This window comes from Puma concolor, chromosome C2 (assembly GCF_028749965.1).
Source record: "Puma concolor isolate L17-30 chromosome C2, mPumCon1.1.hap2, whole genome shotgun sequence".
NCBI classification, from domain to species: Eukaryota; Metazoa; Chordata; class Mammalia; order Carnivora; family Felidae; genus Puma; species Puma concolor.
This window is the reverse complement of record NC_141675.1, coordinates 107,311,917-107,330,933: the sequence shown is the minus strand read 5'-3', so window position 1 is coordinate 107,330,933 and position 19,017 is coordinate 107,311,917. Positions and strand designations below refer to the sequence as shown.

The window sequence follows — 19,017 nt, the reverse complement described above, 5'->3', positions numbered from 1 at the left end:
TTCAAGTATCTGCCAGAACAAACATTTTGCAGAATACACTTTGGGAAATGTACTTAAGGTTGCACTCAAGGAAGGATAGAACACAGTCTTTCAAAATGTACGTTCTTAAGTCAGACTGACATATTCTGCCGTATACTTGTGGGATTCTGGACACGTGAATGAACCTCCATTGTCTCATCTAGAAAATGAGGTGATAAGAGTAATCTTCCCTACAGTGTTGTGAGGGTTCCATGAAGTAATTCTTATCAGAATATTGACTGAGCCCTTGGCACAAGGTACCTGTTACGACTGTTGGGCTGTGAAGCTCTAAGCCTACGTGCTTGTACGAGGGTCATATGGAAGCAGAGGAAGGGCACTTCCTCTGTGCTCTCCTTCTGATACCTAGATCACAGTGGGCAATTTTGAACTATTTCTGCCTTCTTATAAAACTAGAAATAGTAGGAAGCTATGGCCTATGAGTCTATTCACTCCCCTAAAACTCCAAGCGAGACTACCACATACTTGACCTGTTGCGCCAAACTTCCTGCCAAAATAAATGGAACACAGATGGTGAAACACTGTGATCATAAACATTCCTGATGATAATTCAGGGAATAATTTTCACCTAAACTGAACTGGTACAGTGGTAGTGGAAACAATAATGACAATTTTCAAATTGTTAATTAAGCCAAAAGCTTCAGCAATAAACTGATGAGATATATATGAAGTACCATGTGCTCTAAAAACAGTGTTGATTTGTAGACATAGTACAAAGGCTCTAATTTAATGAAAGATAAATGGTAGGTTTGGAAAGAGTGAAAGGGAGCAAACAGGGGAAGGATGGATTAGCTTCTCCCCACCTGCACAGTAATCCCCCTGTGAATAGAGATCATAGTTCCCTGAGTGCCTGTCCACACCTCAGCCCCACCTCTTCTCCAGCATCTGCCTCAGTGCCTGGGACAGAAGGGGTATCTGACAGCTATCAAGAGCAGTACGGTACAGTCATGATGGAGCTAGGCTGCGGAACTTCAACCTTGGCTCTCCTGGGATACACTAGCTGGGCTCCTGGATGATTTATTTAAGCAACCTCTGTCTGTACTGTGTAATCTGTAAATGGATCTAATATTGCAACTCTAACCTTCAGGGTTGTTATGAGTATTAAATCAGTTAATGCATGGAGAGCCCAAAGAAGATACCTGGCATATAATTAAATGCTCAAAATTTAATAACTATTATTCATTATGTAAATGTTTGAATATAGAAATATAAGAGACTGGTTTAACATCTTTCTCTCAGTGAAGGAATGATTTAGAGCAAGGATTTGCTTTGTAAACCATGGGAAAATTAAAAAATTTAAGGAGAATATTATTGATGTATTCAGATGTTCAACCAAATAAAACTTTTGGACTCTAAAATTAGCTTAGTAATTATCTTGGCTTGGGGCGCTATAACAAAATACCATAGAGTAGGGAGCTTAAACAAAATATATTTATTTCTCATAGTTCTGGAGGCTTGGGAATCTAAGATCAAGGTGCTCGCAGGTTTGGCTCTTTGTGAAGGTCCTTCTTATTTGCAGACAGCTGCCATTTTGCTATGTGCTCATATGACCTGTGTTTTCATGGAGAGAGAAACCTCTCTTCCTCTTCTTATGAGGCTACTAATCCCATCATAAGGGCACCATCCCAGGACCTCATATAAACCTACTTACCTCTCAAAGGCTTCCCCTTCAAATATCAACACACTGAGGGGTTAGGGCTTCAGCATATGAATTTGGTGGTGACCCAAACATTTAGTCCATAACAGTAATAAATATTAATAATTTTAAAAATGTAACTTCCCACAGCACCTTGAACTTTGCCATGCACTTTAAAATATTTTATCATATTTTATTTTCTCAAAGGCCTTGTGAGGTAAGTTAAAGGGATTGGCTGCTATGTTAGAGTAAATTGCTTATTCGGTAAAAAGATTTTTGTGGGAGCAAAGGAAGAGATGAATTATATGTCTCGGGCTCTTGGCATAATTGCTCATGCCAGATTATATTTTATTTTGATAATAAGTTTTTACACGAAAGCTCTTTGAGCTAAGTTTTATGACTCAGATAGCAAAACTATGGATTTTAGTGATTAATCTGATCCTGTTGCTTAATGGACATGATTGTTTCACAAGGGCAAATACTGTTCCTCCGTGAAGACTCATTAAATTATGTTATGAGTAAAGGTCAGCTGTGTCAGTTTTGGCTGAAAATAAAAGGTGTGGACATTTGAAGTATGTGGATTAAAGTAATGAATATGCAAAAGATAACCGTCCAGGATTTCTAAATTAGTGTTTGCAGCCCATGTGTATGCTTGCTGGGAAGGTTAGCTGAATATCATTTTGTACATTTGCATGTTTGTTTTCATCTATTTTTTTCTTTTATATTAGACCTAATGCCAGCCCTTGTTGGTTTCAGAACAGTCACTAATTCTGTTGTTTGGATGCAAGGAAAGTTAAGACTCCAATAGCTTTGTCTTTCAATTTTCACATATTTAAACTGATAACCTGTAAAAGAACTTACAGCCTCTCCTCTTATGAAGAGTAATTTTCTGTAACCAAAGAATTTATGTGAAGCTCATATCCACAATGACTCTTCGTAGACAGAACTATAAATATTGGTAGAAGAATATGGCCAAGGAAATTGTGTTACTTTGGATGTAATCCTGAAACATCTGAATATGCTTGTTTTAAAATGTGTTATTTTAATTTTTAGGAAAAGCCCGATGGCTCCCCAGTATTTATTGCCTTCAGGTCCTCTACAAAGAAAAGTGTGCAATATGATGATGTGCCAGAATACAAAGACAGATTGAGCCTCTCAGAAAACTACACTTTGTCTATCAGTAACGCAAGGATCAGTGATGAGAAGAGATTTGTGTGCATGCTAGTAACTGAGGACAATGTGTTTGAGGCACCTACAACAGTCAAGGTGTTCAGTAAGTAGTCTGTGGTGTAACTGCTAAGTGGGATTGATGGCTTGTACTAGAAAATGTTCTTTAGAAAGAAGAGTGAACTCTCTGTGGTGTCTCCACAGCAGGTATCTGTAAAGAGGACTTCTAACGATCTTCATTCTGCTCATGCATGCTGTCAGTGAGGAAAACCAAAAACCTGAATTTCAAATAGGAGTTTTGCAGTGAGGAACTAGAAGAATATCCTCTGTTGTTTTGTTGGCTAAAATTTCCTGTGATATGAAGTACTACAAGTGAAAACTGGCATGTGATCTTTAACTTTCACTGACACGTACAAATAAATGTTCTGTGAAATATACATAGCTATACGATACACATATTTGTGCATATCAGGCATACACACACACACACACACACACACACACACACACACACACACATATATATACATACATATATATATGTATTAGGCTGAATAATATAAAATTAAGATTTTGATATATAAAAACAACAAAATACAGGCAAATCCAAGCCATGTTATAAATGAGAAATCTAAGCTTTCTGCATGCGTGTGTGTGCATGTATGTATAGTACTATATACGCACACATGTGCACACACACACATATATATCCTGGCCTTTAATGCCATTGCTATATTTCTTCAAAGTGTTCAGTTGTATTAGCAAATTGCTCCAAAATTAAAAAAAAAAAAAAAAAGCTCACCACACCCTGAATGTGTATGTGGAATACACCAAGGAGAAAAAGTAGAGTAGGGTTGGAAGAAGAGAAGTCGGCAGAAGAAACTTGGAGTAATTACTGTAGTCATTATGGCAAAGTTACTTTGCCTAATGATAATATATAGTTAATGTTACTGTGCAAATAGCTATGTAAATGAGTGACTTGAGAAGTTCTAATTAAAACATTTTATCTTTTAATATTCAAATAAAAATCCCACCTCATATTACATCATAATATTTTAGAAATTACAGGGAGAAAAATTGGTCACAAACGTTTCAGAATGCCAGTCTGTTTTAATTAGGGTAGAAGGTCTCACTTTTCAATTTTTTCCCTGTTTTCTGATAACTTGACAGCACCTAGAAATTATTAAAATAAATAGGGAAGACAGAAACCTAGAGGGGCTTGCTACTACAGAAAACAATCATGGATTTTCCCCATTTTTCTTGTAACAGCCTATGCAACTAAGGAGAACTGTCCCTAAGTATTTACATAGATTTCAAAGCTCCTACGGGCTCATGACATGGATTCAAAGAATGTTTGTACTATCAAAGGAAACCTTTGTTCTCCAGAACCTTGTAAAAGCAATTATATGTTTCAATTGATTACCTTTCAGCTTAGAAGGCACTTTCCAGAAAACATCCACCCTTTTCAGTCATTTTATGACTCAAACCAAATTCCAAGTATTTGCCAGTCATGCCTTCCATTAAATACCCCAAATAATATGCATCCTTTATTTACCAGTGTTCCATGTATTTTTCTTTTTCTTTCTTTCTTTCTTTCTTTCTTTCTTTCTTTCTTTCTTTCTTTCTTTCACTTCACTTTGATGTTATTAGGAAGATGGATGGTGCACTTCTAGGGACACTTTTTGTAAAGAGAATAAACCAAAATAATTTTTTTTTATTAGGCCATGATGTCATAAATATAAGTACACAACAAGAATGTCGCACAGTAGGTAGAGATTAAGTCACAGCTCCCTGAAGGTTACATGTATTGATTTGTCATTGTTGGGTTTCTTTTTCACTGTGTTAAAAATTATCAAATAGCAAGATGGTCTACAGGAAAGTTGAGAAAATCCAGGTTGTTTCCTTTAGAAGAATCATTTGTGACAATTTTCAGAATACACTTTAAAAATATCATACAGCAATCTGAAAAAAAAATCCAGTTGGTCTACTTTGATAAAATTTGTATGCTATTTTGGAATACAGAGGATTTCCATGATTGTGAAAACAAACTCACACCCCACATACTGTCAGCACCTCCCTACCCCCCCTCTCTTTTGAATGTTGTTGAAAACAAAGTGATTCTCAGAAACAGAATTTGCATTCTAGGCTCTGGGCCAGGGAGAATTTAAACAGACAAGTTACACACTCTTGAAAATGGCATTTTATATTAGAAGCCGTGGGACCTCCAAGTCCAATTAAATGAACAGCGCAGCTCATGATAAGGAAAGTGTTTGCAAAAGCATATAGAGGCTTTGCTTTTTTAAAAAAATAATGAATTTACTTTGGGTCACATTTTGTGAAGCAAACAACAGCTGTGACAGGGAGGCTTTTATTCTGTGCATGTATATATTGCAGGCACTTAAGAGTTACTAGACTCATCAATCAGTCCTCTGTTTCCTTCTGTCAAATCACCTAGCAACGTGCACTGTGTACTATAGAATCAAGCATGGTTAACGTGAGCTAATCCCAGATCAGCTTGCTGCAGAGTGCCATCCTCATGGGCAAACTCAAACTGTTTTTATTCAAAGTGAGGCCATGACTGATGACTCTGTTACCTCTGGTGTAGGTTTGTTTGTTTAGTTTTAAACTGTATCTCAGATACAATAGTCATGCCCATAAAGCAAGCCAGATTCAAATAAGTCCCATTTTTTATTGCCACTAGTACAGCTTTTTATTTTCTTTTTCCTTTTTTTAAAGTTTATTTATTTTGAGAGAAAGACAGCAAGCAGGGAAGATACAGAGAGAAGGAGAGAGAGAATCCCAAGCAGGCTCTATGCTGTTAGCACAGAGCCTAGTGCAAGGCTCAAACTCATAAACCATGAGATCATGACCTGATCCCAAACCAGGAGTACAACACTTAACCGACTGAGCCACCCAGGTGCCTCTTGCACAGCTTTTTAAAAAATAATTGGATGGCATCAGAATTAAACTGTGTTTGCATTTAATGCACATTTGAAGTTCATAAAAAAATTTCAGAATCAACAGTAGAGACTTTAAAGGTCTGAAAGATTCATTGCAGTCATTGTACAAAAGTCTTGGAGCTCAAAAGAGTACCCAGATTGCCAACTGGCTGTCAGTAGTTTAACAGAAACATCACCCACTGGTTATCAGAAGACCTGGCTTTGTTAGGTCTGCTGCTAATTTCTGACTTTGGGGAGGTTTACTAGTCTGGCACTACAATTCTCTCATCAACAGTAAAATGACTGCTTTGAATTTGTGGGTGGTTTTCCTACTGTGTTCCTAGGATTTTCTTGAGTAGCTAATGAAGAGGGCTGGTAGGTCAGGTGAGGCACTGCTTCGATTAGTTAGCCTTCCACCCACTCGATATTTCAAAGTTTTTTCGTGATAATTCATTTAGAAACAACAACATAAAAGGGAGAATGGCTCTAGCTCTAAAAAGGCATTTGAAAACCACAGTCTAGGCTAATTGGTAAGCCCTCCTGTACTCTACTGTCTGGTGTTAAAAGGAAGACTGTTTCCATGACATAGAGTCAGTGGACACTTGGACCAGCTCTTCCCTTAGAGATGGGCAGTGCTGGTTGACTTCAAACAGTTACTTTAGAGCTTTCATTTGAACACTGTTCTCCATGTTTTATTAGAACTGAGCACCCTTCCTCTCCCCCTGCCCTGTAAAAGTTAATCAACCTGCAAGGAATTTTTTTTTTTTTTTTAACTGAAGGAAGCAGAAAATGACCTATTTAACAAATGAGACCTACACAGTATATTTTATTTTGATTCTCTAAATATAAAAAGTACTTTCCCCATCTCTTGAGGAAAATAAGCTATAAGAGGTAAAGTACTCTTATAAAGTACAAAGTACTTTATAACAAAGTACTTTATGACAAAGTACTGAGAAGCTCTCGTGAATCAATGTAACCAGTGCACCTTTTTTTTCTTTCTTTCCTCCCATATCAAATTGAGCTGTCCTATGTGTGGTATTTGGTAATAGCACTGTATATTGGGGGTGATATAAGAAGTTTTGTCTTCATCACTTCATCCTCAGCTGGCTGTGATGCTCTTGCAAAATTATTTTACTAATGCAAATAAATTTCTTGTATGACTTTTCCTTTCAATTCTACATTCAGTTATGAATCCCTAAATTATAGTAAGACATAATTCATGTAAAGTTTTTTTTTTTTAAACACTTCGGAATCAATATGCAATTTTGCTAAAATAGTACGTGTCCTCTTTTATGGCTCTCCAACTAATACCCATTGATTGTTACAAACTAATGTAAGAAAATTACATATAAAATATCTAGTGGGTTTGAAACCAAAGTTTGGGAGAAAAGAACTCAAAGAATTCCAGTAGCCATTACCATTATTCCACAATACCCATTGTGACTCTTCCAAATAAAAAAAAATGAGTTACAAAGTGGAGTGGTCTAAACTTTAAGCACTCTTCACTGTTTTTTCCAGTTTCATTTTATTGAAAAGAACTGTTTTTTCCAGTTTCATTTTATTGAAAAGAACTATACATTTTAGAAAATGTTTATGGAAGAAATGTAAACATGGCCATGTGTAAAGGACCAACATTTGTAACACAACAAGTATTTATGATCTTATGTGCACTGGACATCACAAGGTTACGAAACAGAAGAATATATATATATTCTGCATAAGAGGACATATGCGCCCAGCCGTTTTGGTATATAGTTTTTTTTGTCAAACTTAGAAAGTAATGAAGCTTAGCAACACCACCCACCTACATTTTGTATTAAGAGCCTCAATTAAAAAAAAAAGGAACCTCAGATTTTTTTTTCAGTTGATTTTTCATATCTCTTTATATATTCCAGGCATAGATACTACTGAAGGGGAAACAAACACAAAAATTGTTCTTTTTTTCTTCTTAATTTTGATTCTTGATTGACTACATAAATTAATTTAATATCTTACCTCTCTTATGCTCTCAGAGAGGTATCACTAAATAATTGATTTTGGTTCCCAGAGAACTTTGGCTTACTTACTTAAGCACCAAGAATTTTCATCTTGTTTAAATATTTTGAATGTAGCCTTCTCTCAAATGTTTTAGACTTTGGCTTAAAACATAAATTCAGAACGGAATGTAATGTTTTATCAGTAACTCAGGGTTGTAATTGTGGACATTAATGACTTTACATTAAAATAGTGATAACACCAGTGCTTAACTGATATATGGAAGGCTTTAGTCCCCTACCCTGTGTTTCCCAGAAATTGCTGTTTATTTTGACTTTTTTTTGGTCTGCTTTTAATAATTTTTTGGTCATATTTCTAACAGCCAGAATATCAGGTTTCACTTCTTGTTTGTGTTAATGTAATTGTCTCTGTTATACCTTTCCATTCTTCTGTATTTTGTCTATTTTCTCTTTCTTATGTTTTGTTTCCAATCTGTATATTTAGAAAACAATCATCTTATGAAAATTGAATTAGAATTATATTTCTAGAGTCAATAGTAAGTAGGTGCTCCTATAATTGAACTGCACAAGCTGAACACATAGGAAGATATACTATTATTATTCATTGTTCCAATTTCTAATATAAAATAATTGCAAAAGGGAAATTAACTCTTAATATTAACATGAAGAAGTTTACTTTTTTTTTTTTTTTTTTTTTTTTTTACATAGTCTTGGTGATATCCATTTTGCCGTTCCAAAGACTTTTTGTCTTCATCTTTATTTTCTGTAATTGTCTGGGTTGGCAGCATATCTGATAACTGAATTGCAAATTGAGTAATAATTATATAAAAGCCAATTTAATCTAGTTTGGTAGTAAAAATTAAAGGTACTAGAGACAGTAATCCATTAGACCATGAACAAAAGAATAACTGGTTGTTTTTATTTGTGTGTTTATATGAAAATAGAATAGTTTTGCTCCTTGAGATTCACAAAAATCAATACAAAGAGGCAAATTCCATTTTATATAGACTAATTGTTAGAGCAAATTAAAAAGTCCATCAGTGATAGATATGTAACATCAAGGAATAAATAAAGTTTGAATAATGCCTTATTGCTAAGATTTTTAAACGTTTATTTATTTATTTTGAGAGAGAGAGAGAGAGAGAGAGAGCGAGCAGGGGAGGGGCAGAGAGAATCCCAAGCAGGCTCCGTGCTGTGAGCCTGGAACTGATGTGAGGCTTGAACCCAGGAACAGTGAGATCATGACCTGAGCCAAAACCAAGAGTCAGATGCTTAACTACTTACCCAATTGAGCCACCCAGGTGCCCTGCTGAGATTTTTAATCAGTTCTTTCTGAGGGCTCTCTTAGAATGGATGCTTACAGAAGTTCCTATATTTAAAATGCTCTGTCCATTATCTCAGTTCCAAATTTGAAGGATATCCCCACATTTAAAGTTTCGTAATGTGACTTCACTTTAAAGATGAGGTTTGAGATACACAGAAAACTTGAGCTTCTATATCCCTTAACTCTTTTTAGTTACCATGATTTTAGAGGCATGATTCTCAGTGTGCCTGAGAATCTTATAGGAAACTTGTTTTAAAAAGTAGATTTAGGGGCGCCTGGGTGGCGCAGTCGGTTAAGCGTCCGACTTCAGCCAGGTCACGATCTCACAGTCCGTGAGTTCGAGCCCCACGTCAGGCTCTGGGTTGATGGCTCAGAGCCTGGAGCCTGTTTCTGATTCTGTGTCTCCCTCTCTCTCTGCCCCTCCCCCGTTCATGCTCTGTCTCTCTCTATCCCAAAAATAAATAAACGTTGAAAAAAAAAATTTAAAAAAAAATAAAATAAAAAAAAAATAAAAAAAAAAAAGTAGATTTATATAGGACTTCCCTAGATACTCTGATTCTGCATTTTTAACAAGTACCCACTGTGGATTCAGGTCTTCACCTAAGTAGCTGGAAGTTATTAGTAAATAGAAAGTACACATGATAATCAATTGGAAACAACATTCATATTTAGTATATAAACCTCTGTTTCACTATCAAATCCATATTCACTGTTTATAAAGCATTCAGAAAACATTACCAGTATTTTATTTAAAGGTGTAATAGGCATTTAAAATAGTATTTAATATAATAAAGCAAATATTAGGAGATAGTGGGCTAACCAGATTTCTTAATTACAGATTATATGGGAATGTGGTCTTCATTGCTTGTGCTTGTTTTTCTTTGAATAAGTGAATTCTTTTTCTATAATCCAAATCATAAATGTCTTTTTGTTCCTTCATGTGTACTTAATACCTTTCTCTACTTAACTTTAGAGCAACCATCTAAACCTGAAATTGTAAGCAAAGCACCTTTTCTCGAAACAGAGCAGCTAAAACAGGTAAGAACTTGGATTAATTGCCTTCACTTAGCTTAATGTTAAATGTCTTCTCCTGGCTTCAGATGCCAGGACAAATAAGGATAGACTTTGCTCTTATGGAGGTGGCAAGGTTGCCAGTGCCAATCAGAAAGTCTGCCCGAGTTAGAGTGGGAACACGGAGGATGATGTAATCATTTCTGAAGGGAGAAGAGTGGGGAATAATCAGACATCAGCCTTTCTTGTTTGAATGAACTGAATGTTAAGTGGAGTCTTAATGTTAAGATGAGTAGATTTTCTCCAAGCCAAGGGTAGAAAGGCTTTCCAACAACATGATACACTATGACATGAAGGAGAATGGCATTTTTAGGAAGCATCAAGTTATTCACTTCGCTGGAACTTTGTGTAGCGGAACAGTGGGCAAGAGAGTACAATAAAAGATAAATCTGGAGAAGTAAAGAGAAGCTGGGTTATGACAAGCCGTATGTAATGGTGGGAGTTTGGACTTTATCCTATTGACAGATCAAACTGTTGAAAAGTTGAGGTAAAGATGTGATAAGATCAGATTTGAACAATCGCATTAGCAGAAGTGTGAAGAGAGGCTGTATTGAGAAGGGACAAACTGGAGTTTACATTTGGGCTAATGGACTAATGATATTATTTTCACTAACTGAAATACCTAAATTTTCCTTTGTGAAGAAAAAACCAAACAGTTCTTTGAATCAGATTAAATTTTTTCTGCATAACAGGGGTGCCTGGGTGGCTCAGGTTGGTAGAGCCTCCAACTCTTGGTTTCAGCTCAGGTCATGATCTGGTGGCTTGTGAATTCAAGCCCTGCCTCAGGCTCTGTGCTGACAGTGTGGAGCCTGCTTGGGATTCTCTCTCTCCCTCTCTGTCTCTCAAAATAAATAAATAAACTTAAATTTTTTTTTTTAATCTTTAAAAAATTTTTACTGCATCACATTTTTTAACAATGCTAGCTATTAAAGTTATAACACGTTTGAAAAAAGTGGTGGGAATTATAGATTTGGTAAGTATATAAGTGTATGTATCTGAACTTGATATAGTACGAGACTGGAGAGGCAGCCCCACTTAATGACTCTTGCATACTAAGATCTGTGAACCATGGGAAAAGCCAATGTTAATGTAGTTATGTTATTTAGTTAATGTTAAAAATGAATAATGTCGAAATGAATTTGGTAATGCTTTTAAATGAATGTGATTTTATTAAAAGTGGCAGCATCTATTGCATATTTTTAAATGGGCAAGACCATAATTTTAAGTATGAGACCTTGTTTTTAATGCAAGAGAGCATTTATTCAGTTCCTCGTCCATGCTCAGATAATGAATGGGTCAGGGAACCTTTGGAATAACTGCATCCTCTGAGGAGTCTAAAACTTTCAAATTGACAACCACTGATGGAAATGAGGTAGCAACATTCCCTCTTCTTTTTGCAGTTGGGAGACTGCATTTCAAAAGACAGTTATCCAGATGGCAACATCACGTGGTACAGGAATGGAAAAGTGCTACAACCTCTTGAAGGAGGTGGGTATGCAGTGGGCAATAAATTCAGATGACCTATTTTGACTTTCTCTTCTCTTGGCATTCCTTAGACTGTCCTGCATCTAAACATATTGCCCTCTTTGATCTATGACTCTATGCTTTGTTACTTTAAGTAACCATTAAGTCATTAAGTGATTCTTTAAAACATCATTTTAGCCCTTGTGTGGAAGAATCAAGAGCAGAGAAAAATTATTTCTGTATATGGCATGTTCTAGACGTTAATTAAAGTGAGTGGGAGATAGGATTCCAGGATTCTATTTCTGTCTATTTCTCTGATTTCATCGTTCTGAAAAGACATTCTACCTCAGTACATGTCAATTTTCCCTCCTGTTAAATATAGTAAGAAGGACAAAACCACTTCTCAAAGATTTTGCGACATTCTATTAAGTGTTGTGATTTTCCAATGAAAGATGCTATCATTAGTATTCTTATTTTCTTCAGTGGTGGTCATAATTTTTAAAAAGCAAATGGACCCGGTAACTCAGCTCTATACCATGACTTCATCCCTGGAATACAAGGCAACCAAGGCTGACATACAAATGCCATTCACCTGCTCTGTGACATATTTTGGACCATCTGGCCAGAAAACAGTTCATTCTGAACAAGCAATCTTTGATATTTATTGTAAGTAACTATATAATTATGCAATTTAATTTCTGAGAGTATTCAAACGGTATTAATCTTCTAAGTCCCAATCCACATGCTCTTTGAATTCTGCTTTCAACCCCCCATTTCTGTTCTTCACTCAAATAATATCTTTCTCCTTGGAAGACCTTTTAAAATGAATGCTTAACTATGCTATGAAACCTTTCACTTTCCATTTGTCATTTCTGAACATCTCTTCTGTATTCTGCTAGATGCTAAATTCCTTAAAGACATGATCTCTGACTTAGTCTGACCCCTTTGGGTAGTCCTTAGCCTGGCACACAGCTATGAATTTTGTAAGAGTTCAAAATGCCATCTGATTACTTTCTGAATGAATGACAGATGAATAGAGGCTTATGACTGATTGGTCTTCTAGATATGGGATTTCCATTTTAATGAAAAGATGTATTTTAATAATGGGATCAATTGCATAAGTTTAAATAGGATGTTGTATTCCAAGACATTTGGTTAACTTTATTTAATAGATTGGAAACATAGAATATTATACTAAAAAGGAACCTTCTTGATCATCTGATCTAACAACATTATTTTACTCAGCAGTAAAGTGAGGGTCAGAGACTTGCCCTAAAGTGCCGTGGAGACTGGGTTAGAATCCTTTTCTGCAATGTTGTTCTCTATACTGTAAGGCAGGTGCCAAGATTCAGAGCAAACATACTCATAATGCAGGCCCAGCTCAGTGTGTTTCTAGAAGAGGAGCTTAACTACTTTTGGTCTCAGTTTGGAAAAAAAAAATAACTCATAGTGTTGTTATGGAGATTAAGTGAAATCACAGATCTAAAATAGCATCCTATTATCGCTCATTAAACTCTTGTTATTAAGTTAGTGTTATTATTACTATACGATCATTATTACTATGTAAGCATAGAACTAGAGATATCACTTTTGGAGAAATGTAAGAAAGCATGTCATTATTTTTAAAAAATGAATCAAAACTTCTTATAATACTACCGTATGGGTAGAATAACCTAGTACTTCTGCATCTATTCTGGAGAAAGAATAGAAATGCCAGTTGAGCCTTTGGAGAGTTTTGTCTCATCTACATTTCTATTTTGGTTCCATAAAATGCAGAATATTATATAGAAACAAAACTAAAATTCCACTCGCCCTAACAAGAAGAGATTGTTTTGCCTTAAACGTTGTATGTAAGTTTCAACTTGACTTAAAAGCGAGGATTTAAAAGATTTCACTATGTACAGCTTATCTAACATCAAACTATTATTTCTGTAAGTAAAGGCAGAATTCTGTCTGTTCAAAAATATCCAATTGGAAATAAACTATCTTGGTGTAAGTGCAAGAGTACAAGATAGGAAAGAGCATCAAGATGAGTAATAAGGATGGGGAAATTGGCTTAAGAAAAAACAGGAATGTATGTATCAGTCATGAGGAGTTGGGTAGGCAGAAAAGTCCTTGGAAGAATAAGAAGGAAATGATTTTACTGTGGCTGGATTGGGGGGGGGGTGCATTTGGCACAGCTTTTAAGAAGGCAAAATGTATGCAGTGCTGGGCTTCACAGTAAAGATATAAAAGTGCTTAAGATATAGTCCTGGCATTCAAGGAGTTTACTACTCCAATAGAGAAATAAGATAACTACATCAGGAGGAAATTGTCAGTGCAAGGTTGCAAATGGTAAGTGACACTCAGAACTCCGTAAAATAGCCCCCAAAGCTCAGATGCCCAAGGACAGTGATTCTCAGGCTTTTGTGTGCATCAGAATTACCAGAAGGACTTAGAACACAGATCACTGGATCCTGTTCTGAAGTTTCTCATCCAGTAGTTGTGGGGAAGGGTCCAGCACTTTGCATGTGTAACAAATTCCTTGGTGATACTCATGCTGTTCATCAGAGGACCACACTTGGAGACCCACTGCTCTAGGTGACTTCAGAGAGGAGAAGGCGGGAGCTAAACAGAAAGGACAAAGAATACATTCATGATACAGAAATTTGATCAATTTATCTTGAGAAAGATGCACTAGTCTACTCCTACCCTCGTCTCCCTTACCCTGTCCAGTCAGTAATAAAGTTTTATAGAATCTAGTTCTTTAATCTTTGTTTGTCTGATTCTGCCTCTGACGCTGCCTAAGAATATGCCACCATTTGTCATCGCCAGTATTTCTGTGATTTCCAAAATAATATTCCTTTTGTTCACTCCAAACTGCCCTCCAAGCTGCTGCCAGAAATATCTTTCTAAAAACAAATGTGACCATGTTAGTGCTGTGTGATGACAGTTTTTTAATGACTCCTCAGATCTCTCAGATTAACCTTCACACCCCAAATATTTTTTCTTCCATGTTTTAATTTAAATTCCAGTTAGTTAACATACAGTGTAATATTAGTTTCAGGGGTAGGATTTAGTGATTCATCACTTACATACGACACCAGGTACTCATCACAAGTGCAGTGCCCTCGTTAATCCCCACCACCCGTTTAACCCAACTCCTGCACATCTCCTCTCCAGCAACCCTCAGTGTGTTCTCTATAGTTAAGAGTCTGTTTTATGGTTTGCCTCTCTCTCTTTCTTTTCCCCTATGTTCTTCTGTTATGTTTCTTAAATTCTGTATATGAGTGAAATCATATGTTTCTTTCATAAAATTGTCTTTGATTTATGTTGCTTAGCAAGATACTCTCTAGCTCCATCCACATCATTGCAAATGGCAAGATTTCATTCTTTTTATGGCTGAGTAATATTCCATTATGTGTGTATGTGTATGTGTGTGTATATTCCATTGTGTGTGTGTGTGTGTGTGTGTGTGTGTGTGTACACATACAAACACACATCCCACTCTTCTTTATCCATTCATCAGTTGATAGACATTTTGGCTCTTTCCACAATTTGACTATTGTTGATAATGCTGCTATAAACATCAGGGTGCAAGTAACTTTCAAATTAGTATTTTTGTATCCTTTGGGTAAAGGATAGTGCAATTGCTGGGTCATAGGGTAGTTCTTTTTTTAACTTTTTGAAGAACCTCCATACTGTTTTACAGAGTGACTGTACCAGTTTGCATTCCCACCAATGGTGCAAGAAGGTTCCCCTTTCTCTGCATCTTCGCCAATGCCTGTTGTTTCCTGTATTGTGAATTTTAGCCATTCTGACAGGTTTGAGGTGATATCTCACTGTAGTTTCGATTTCAGTTTCCCTGATGATGGGTAATACTGAGCATCTTTTCATGTCTGTTAGCCATTTGTATGTCTTCTTTCGAAAAATGTCCATCCATGGGCATGGTCTTCTGCCCATTTTTTAACTGGATTATTTGTTTTTTGGATGTTGAGTTCTATACATTTTTGTATATTTGAATACTAATCCCTTATCAGATATGTCATTTGCAAATACATTCTCCCATTCTGAAGATTGGCTTTTAGTTTTGTTGATTGTTTTGTTCACTGTGCAGAAGCTCTTTATCTTGGTGAGGTCCCTTTATAGTTCAGGTTTCTTTTGTTTCTCTTGCCTCAGAAGACATATCTAGACATATCTATGAAGAAATTGCTACGACTGATGTGAAAAAGGTTACTGCCCTTGTTGTCCTCTAAGATTTTGATGGTTTGCTGTCTCACAGTTAAGTCATTCATCCATTTTGAATTTATTTTTGTGTATGGTGTAAGGAGGTGATCTAGTTTCATTCTTTTGCATGTTGCTGTCCAGTTTTATCAGCACCATTTGTAAAGAGGCTATCTTTTTTCCATTGGATATTCTTTCCTGCTTTGATAAAGTTTAGTTGATCATATAGTTGTGGGTCCATTTCTGAGTTTTCTATTCTGTTCCATTGATCTGTGTCTGTTTTTGTTCCAGTACCATACTGTCTTGATGACTATAGCTTTATAATATAGCTTAAGGTTCAAAATTGTGATGCCTCCAGCTTTGCTTTGCTTTTCCAAGGTTCCTTTGGCTATTTGGGGTCTTTTGTGGTTCCATACAAATTGTAGGATTGTTTGTTCTAGCTCTGTGAAAAATGCTGGTGGTATTTTGGTAGAGATTGCATTAAATGTGTAGATTGCTTTGGGTAGTATCAACATTTTAACAATATTTATTCTTCCATTCCAAGAGCAGAGAAAGTTTTTGCATTTCTTTGTGTCATCTTCCATTTCTTTAATGAGTGCTTCATAGTTTTCAGATCTGGACTCTGAAAACTTTTACCTCTTTGGTTACATTTATTCCTAGGTATTTTATGGTTTTTGGTGCAATTGTAAATGGGATTGATTCCTTGATTTTTTTTTTTTTTTGTTCTGCTGCTTCATTATTGGTTTCTGGACATTGATTTTGTGTCCTGTGACTCTACTGAATTCATGTATGAGTTCTAGCAATTTTTGGTGGTGTCTATCAGGTTTCTACACAGAGTATCATGTCATCTGCAAATAGTGAAAGTTTGACTTCTTCCTGGCTGATTGGATGGATTTTATTTCTTTTTGTTGTTTGATTACTGAGACTGGAACTTCCAGTACTATGTTAAATAGTGGTGAGAGTGAACATCTTTATCTTGTTTCTGATGGTAGAAGAAAAGGTCTTAGTTTTTCCCCATTGAGGATGACATTAGCTGTTTTTGTTGTTGTTGTTGTTTATGTGGCCTTTATTATGTTGAGGTATATTCCCTCTATCCCTAATGTTTTTAGGGTTTTTATCAAGAATGGATGTTGTACTTTGTAAAATGTCCTTTCTGCATCTATTGATAGTATCATGGTTCTTATCCTTTCTTTTCTTAATGTTGGTGTATTAACATTGATTGATTTGCAAATATTGAACCACCCTTGCAACCAAGGAATAAATCCCACTTGATCATGGTGAATGATTCTTTTAATGTACTGATGGATTCAATTTGCTAGTATTTTGTTGAGAATTTTTGTGTCCATGTTCATCAGGGATATTGGCCCATAATTCACTTTTTTAGTGGAGTCTTTGTTTGATTTTGGAATTAGGTTAATGCTGACCTCATAGAATGAGTTTGGACGTTTTCCTTCCTTTTCTAGTTTTTGGAGTAGTTTGAGAAGAATAGGTATTATCTCTTCTCTAAATGTTTGGTAGAATTCCCCTGTGAAGCCTTCTGGCCCTGGACTTATGTTTGTTGGGAGATTTGTGATTATTGATTCAATTTCTTTGCTGGTTTTTGGTCTGTTCGCATTTTCTGTTTCTTCCTATTTCAGTTTTGGTAGTTTATATGTTTCTAGGAATTTATCCATTTTTCCAGATTGTCCAATTTGTCGCCATATAATTTATCATAATATTCTCTTATAAGTGTTTGTATTCTTGTTATGTTGGTTGTTATTTCTCCTGTCTCATTTGTGATTTTATTTATTTGGGTCCTTTCTTTTTTCTTTTCGGTAAGTCTGGCTAGGGGTTTATCAATTTTATTAATTTTTTCAAAGAACCAGCTCCTGGTTTCATTGATCTGTTCTAGCTGTTTATTTGTTTCTGTATCCTTTATTTCTCTTCTAATTTTTATTATTTCCCTCCTTCTACTGGCTTTAGGCTTCATTTGTTGTTGTTATTCTAGCTCCTTTTGGTGTAAGGTTTAATTACGTATTTGAGATTTTTCTTGCTTCTTGAGGTAGGACTGTATTGCTATATACTTCTCTTTTATGACTGCTTTTGCTGCATCTCAAAGGTTTTGGACCTCCATGTTTTCATTTTCATTTGTTTCCCTATATTTCCTTGTTTTTTTCTTTAATGTCCTGTTTGACCTATTCATTCTTGAGTAGGATGTTCTTTAACCTCCATGTATTTGTGGTCTTTCCAAATTTTTTCTTATGGTTGACTTCAAGTTTCATAGCAGTGTGGTCAGAAAATATACATGGTATGATCTCAATTTTTGTTACTTGTCAAGGCCTGATTTATGACCTACTACGTTATCTATTCTGGAGAATGTCCCTTGTGCACTTGAAAGAATGTGTATTCTTCTACTTTAGAATGAAATGTTCTTGATATATCTGTTTAGTCCATCTGGTCTAGTGTATCATTCAAAGCACTTGTTTCCTTGTTGATTTTTGCTTTGATGATCTGTCCAGTGATATAAGTGGAGTGTTAAAGTCCTCTTCTATTATTGTATTATTATTGATGTATTCCTGTGTGTTTGTTATTGTTTTACATATTTGGGTTCTTCCAAGTTGGGGGAATAAATATTTACAATTTTTAGGGCTTCTTGTTGGATAGACCCATTTATTATGATATAGTGCCCCTATTTACCTCTTGTTATAGTCCTTGGCTTAAAATCTAGTTTTCTGATGTAAGAATTGCTACCCTAACTTTCTTTTGGCATCGATTTGTGCGCTAAATGTTTTTCTATCCCCTCACTTTCAATCTGCAGGGGTCCTTAGGCCTAAAATGAGTCTCTTGTAGGCCGCATATAGATGGGTCTTGTTTTTATTTTTTAATCAATTCCGATACCCTATGTATTTTGATTAGAGCTTTTAGTTCATTTACACTCAGAGTAATTATTGATATATATGAATTAAGTGCCATTTTATGACTTGTTTTGTCATTGTTCTGGAGATTTTCTCTGTCCCTTTCTAGTCTTTGTCATTGTCATTCTTTCTTTCCTATTCAAAGAGTTCCCTTAAATAGTTCTTACAGGACTGGTTTAGTGATCACAAACTCCTTTAATTTTTGTTTGTCTGGAAAACTCTTTATCTCTCCTTCTACTCTGAATGATAGCCTTACTGGATAGAGTATTCTTGCCTGCAGATTTTTCCC

At 35.7% G+C, this 19,017-nt stretch overlaps 1 protein-coding gene across 5 annotated transcripts in view; it reads left to right on the top strand.

Annotated features, from left to right (window-relative positions):
- The window catches only part of ALCAM (activated leukocyte cell adhesion molecule), a 221,004-nt gene that overhangs the window by 163,583 nt on the left and 38,404 nt on the right, over positions 1 to 19,017 (top strand). For all 5 annotated transcript variants that reach the window (XM_086675542.1, XM_025913153.2, XM_086675541.1 and 2 more), the window contains exons 3-6: positions 2,726 to 2,945; positions 10,070 to 10,134; positions 11,568 to 11,655; positions 12,115 to 12,297. In XM_086675542.1, the coding sequence (XP_086531668.1) occupies positions 2,726 to 2,945; positions 10,070 to 10,134; positions 11,568 to 11,655; positions 12,115 to 12,297 (556 nt within the window). The remainder of the gene's footprint in view (positions 1 to 2,725; positions 2,946 to 10,069; positions 10,135 to 11,567; positions 11,656 to 12,114; positions 12,298 to 19,017) is intronic.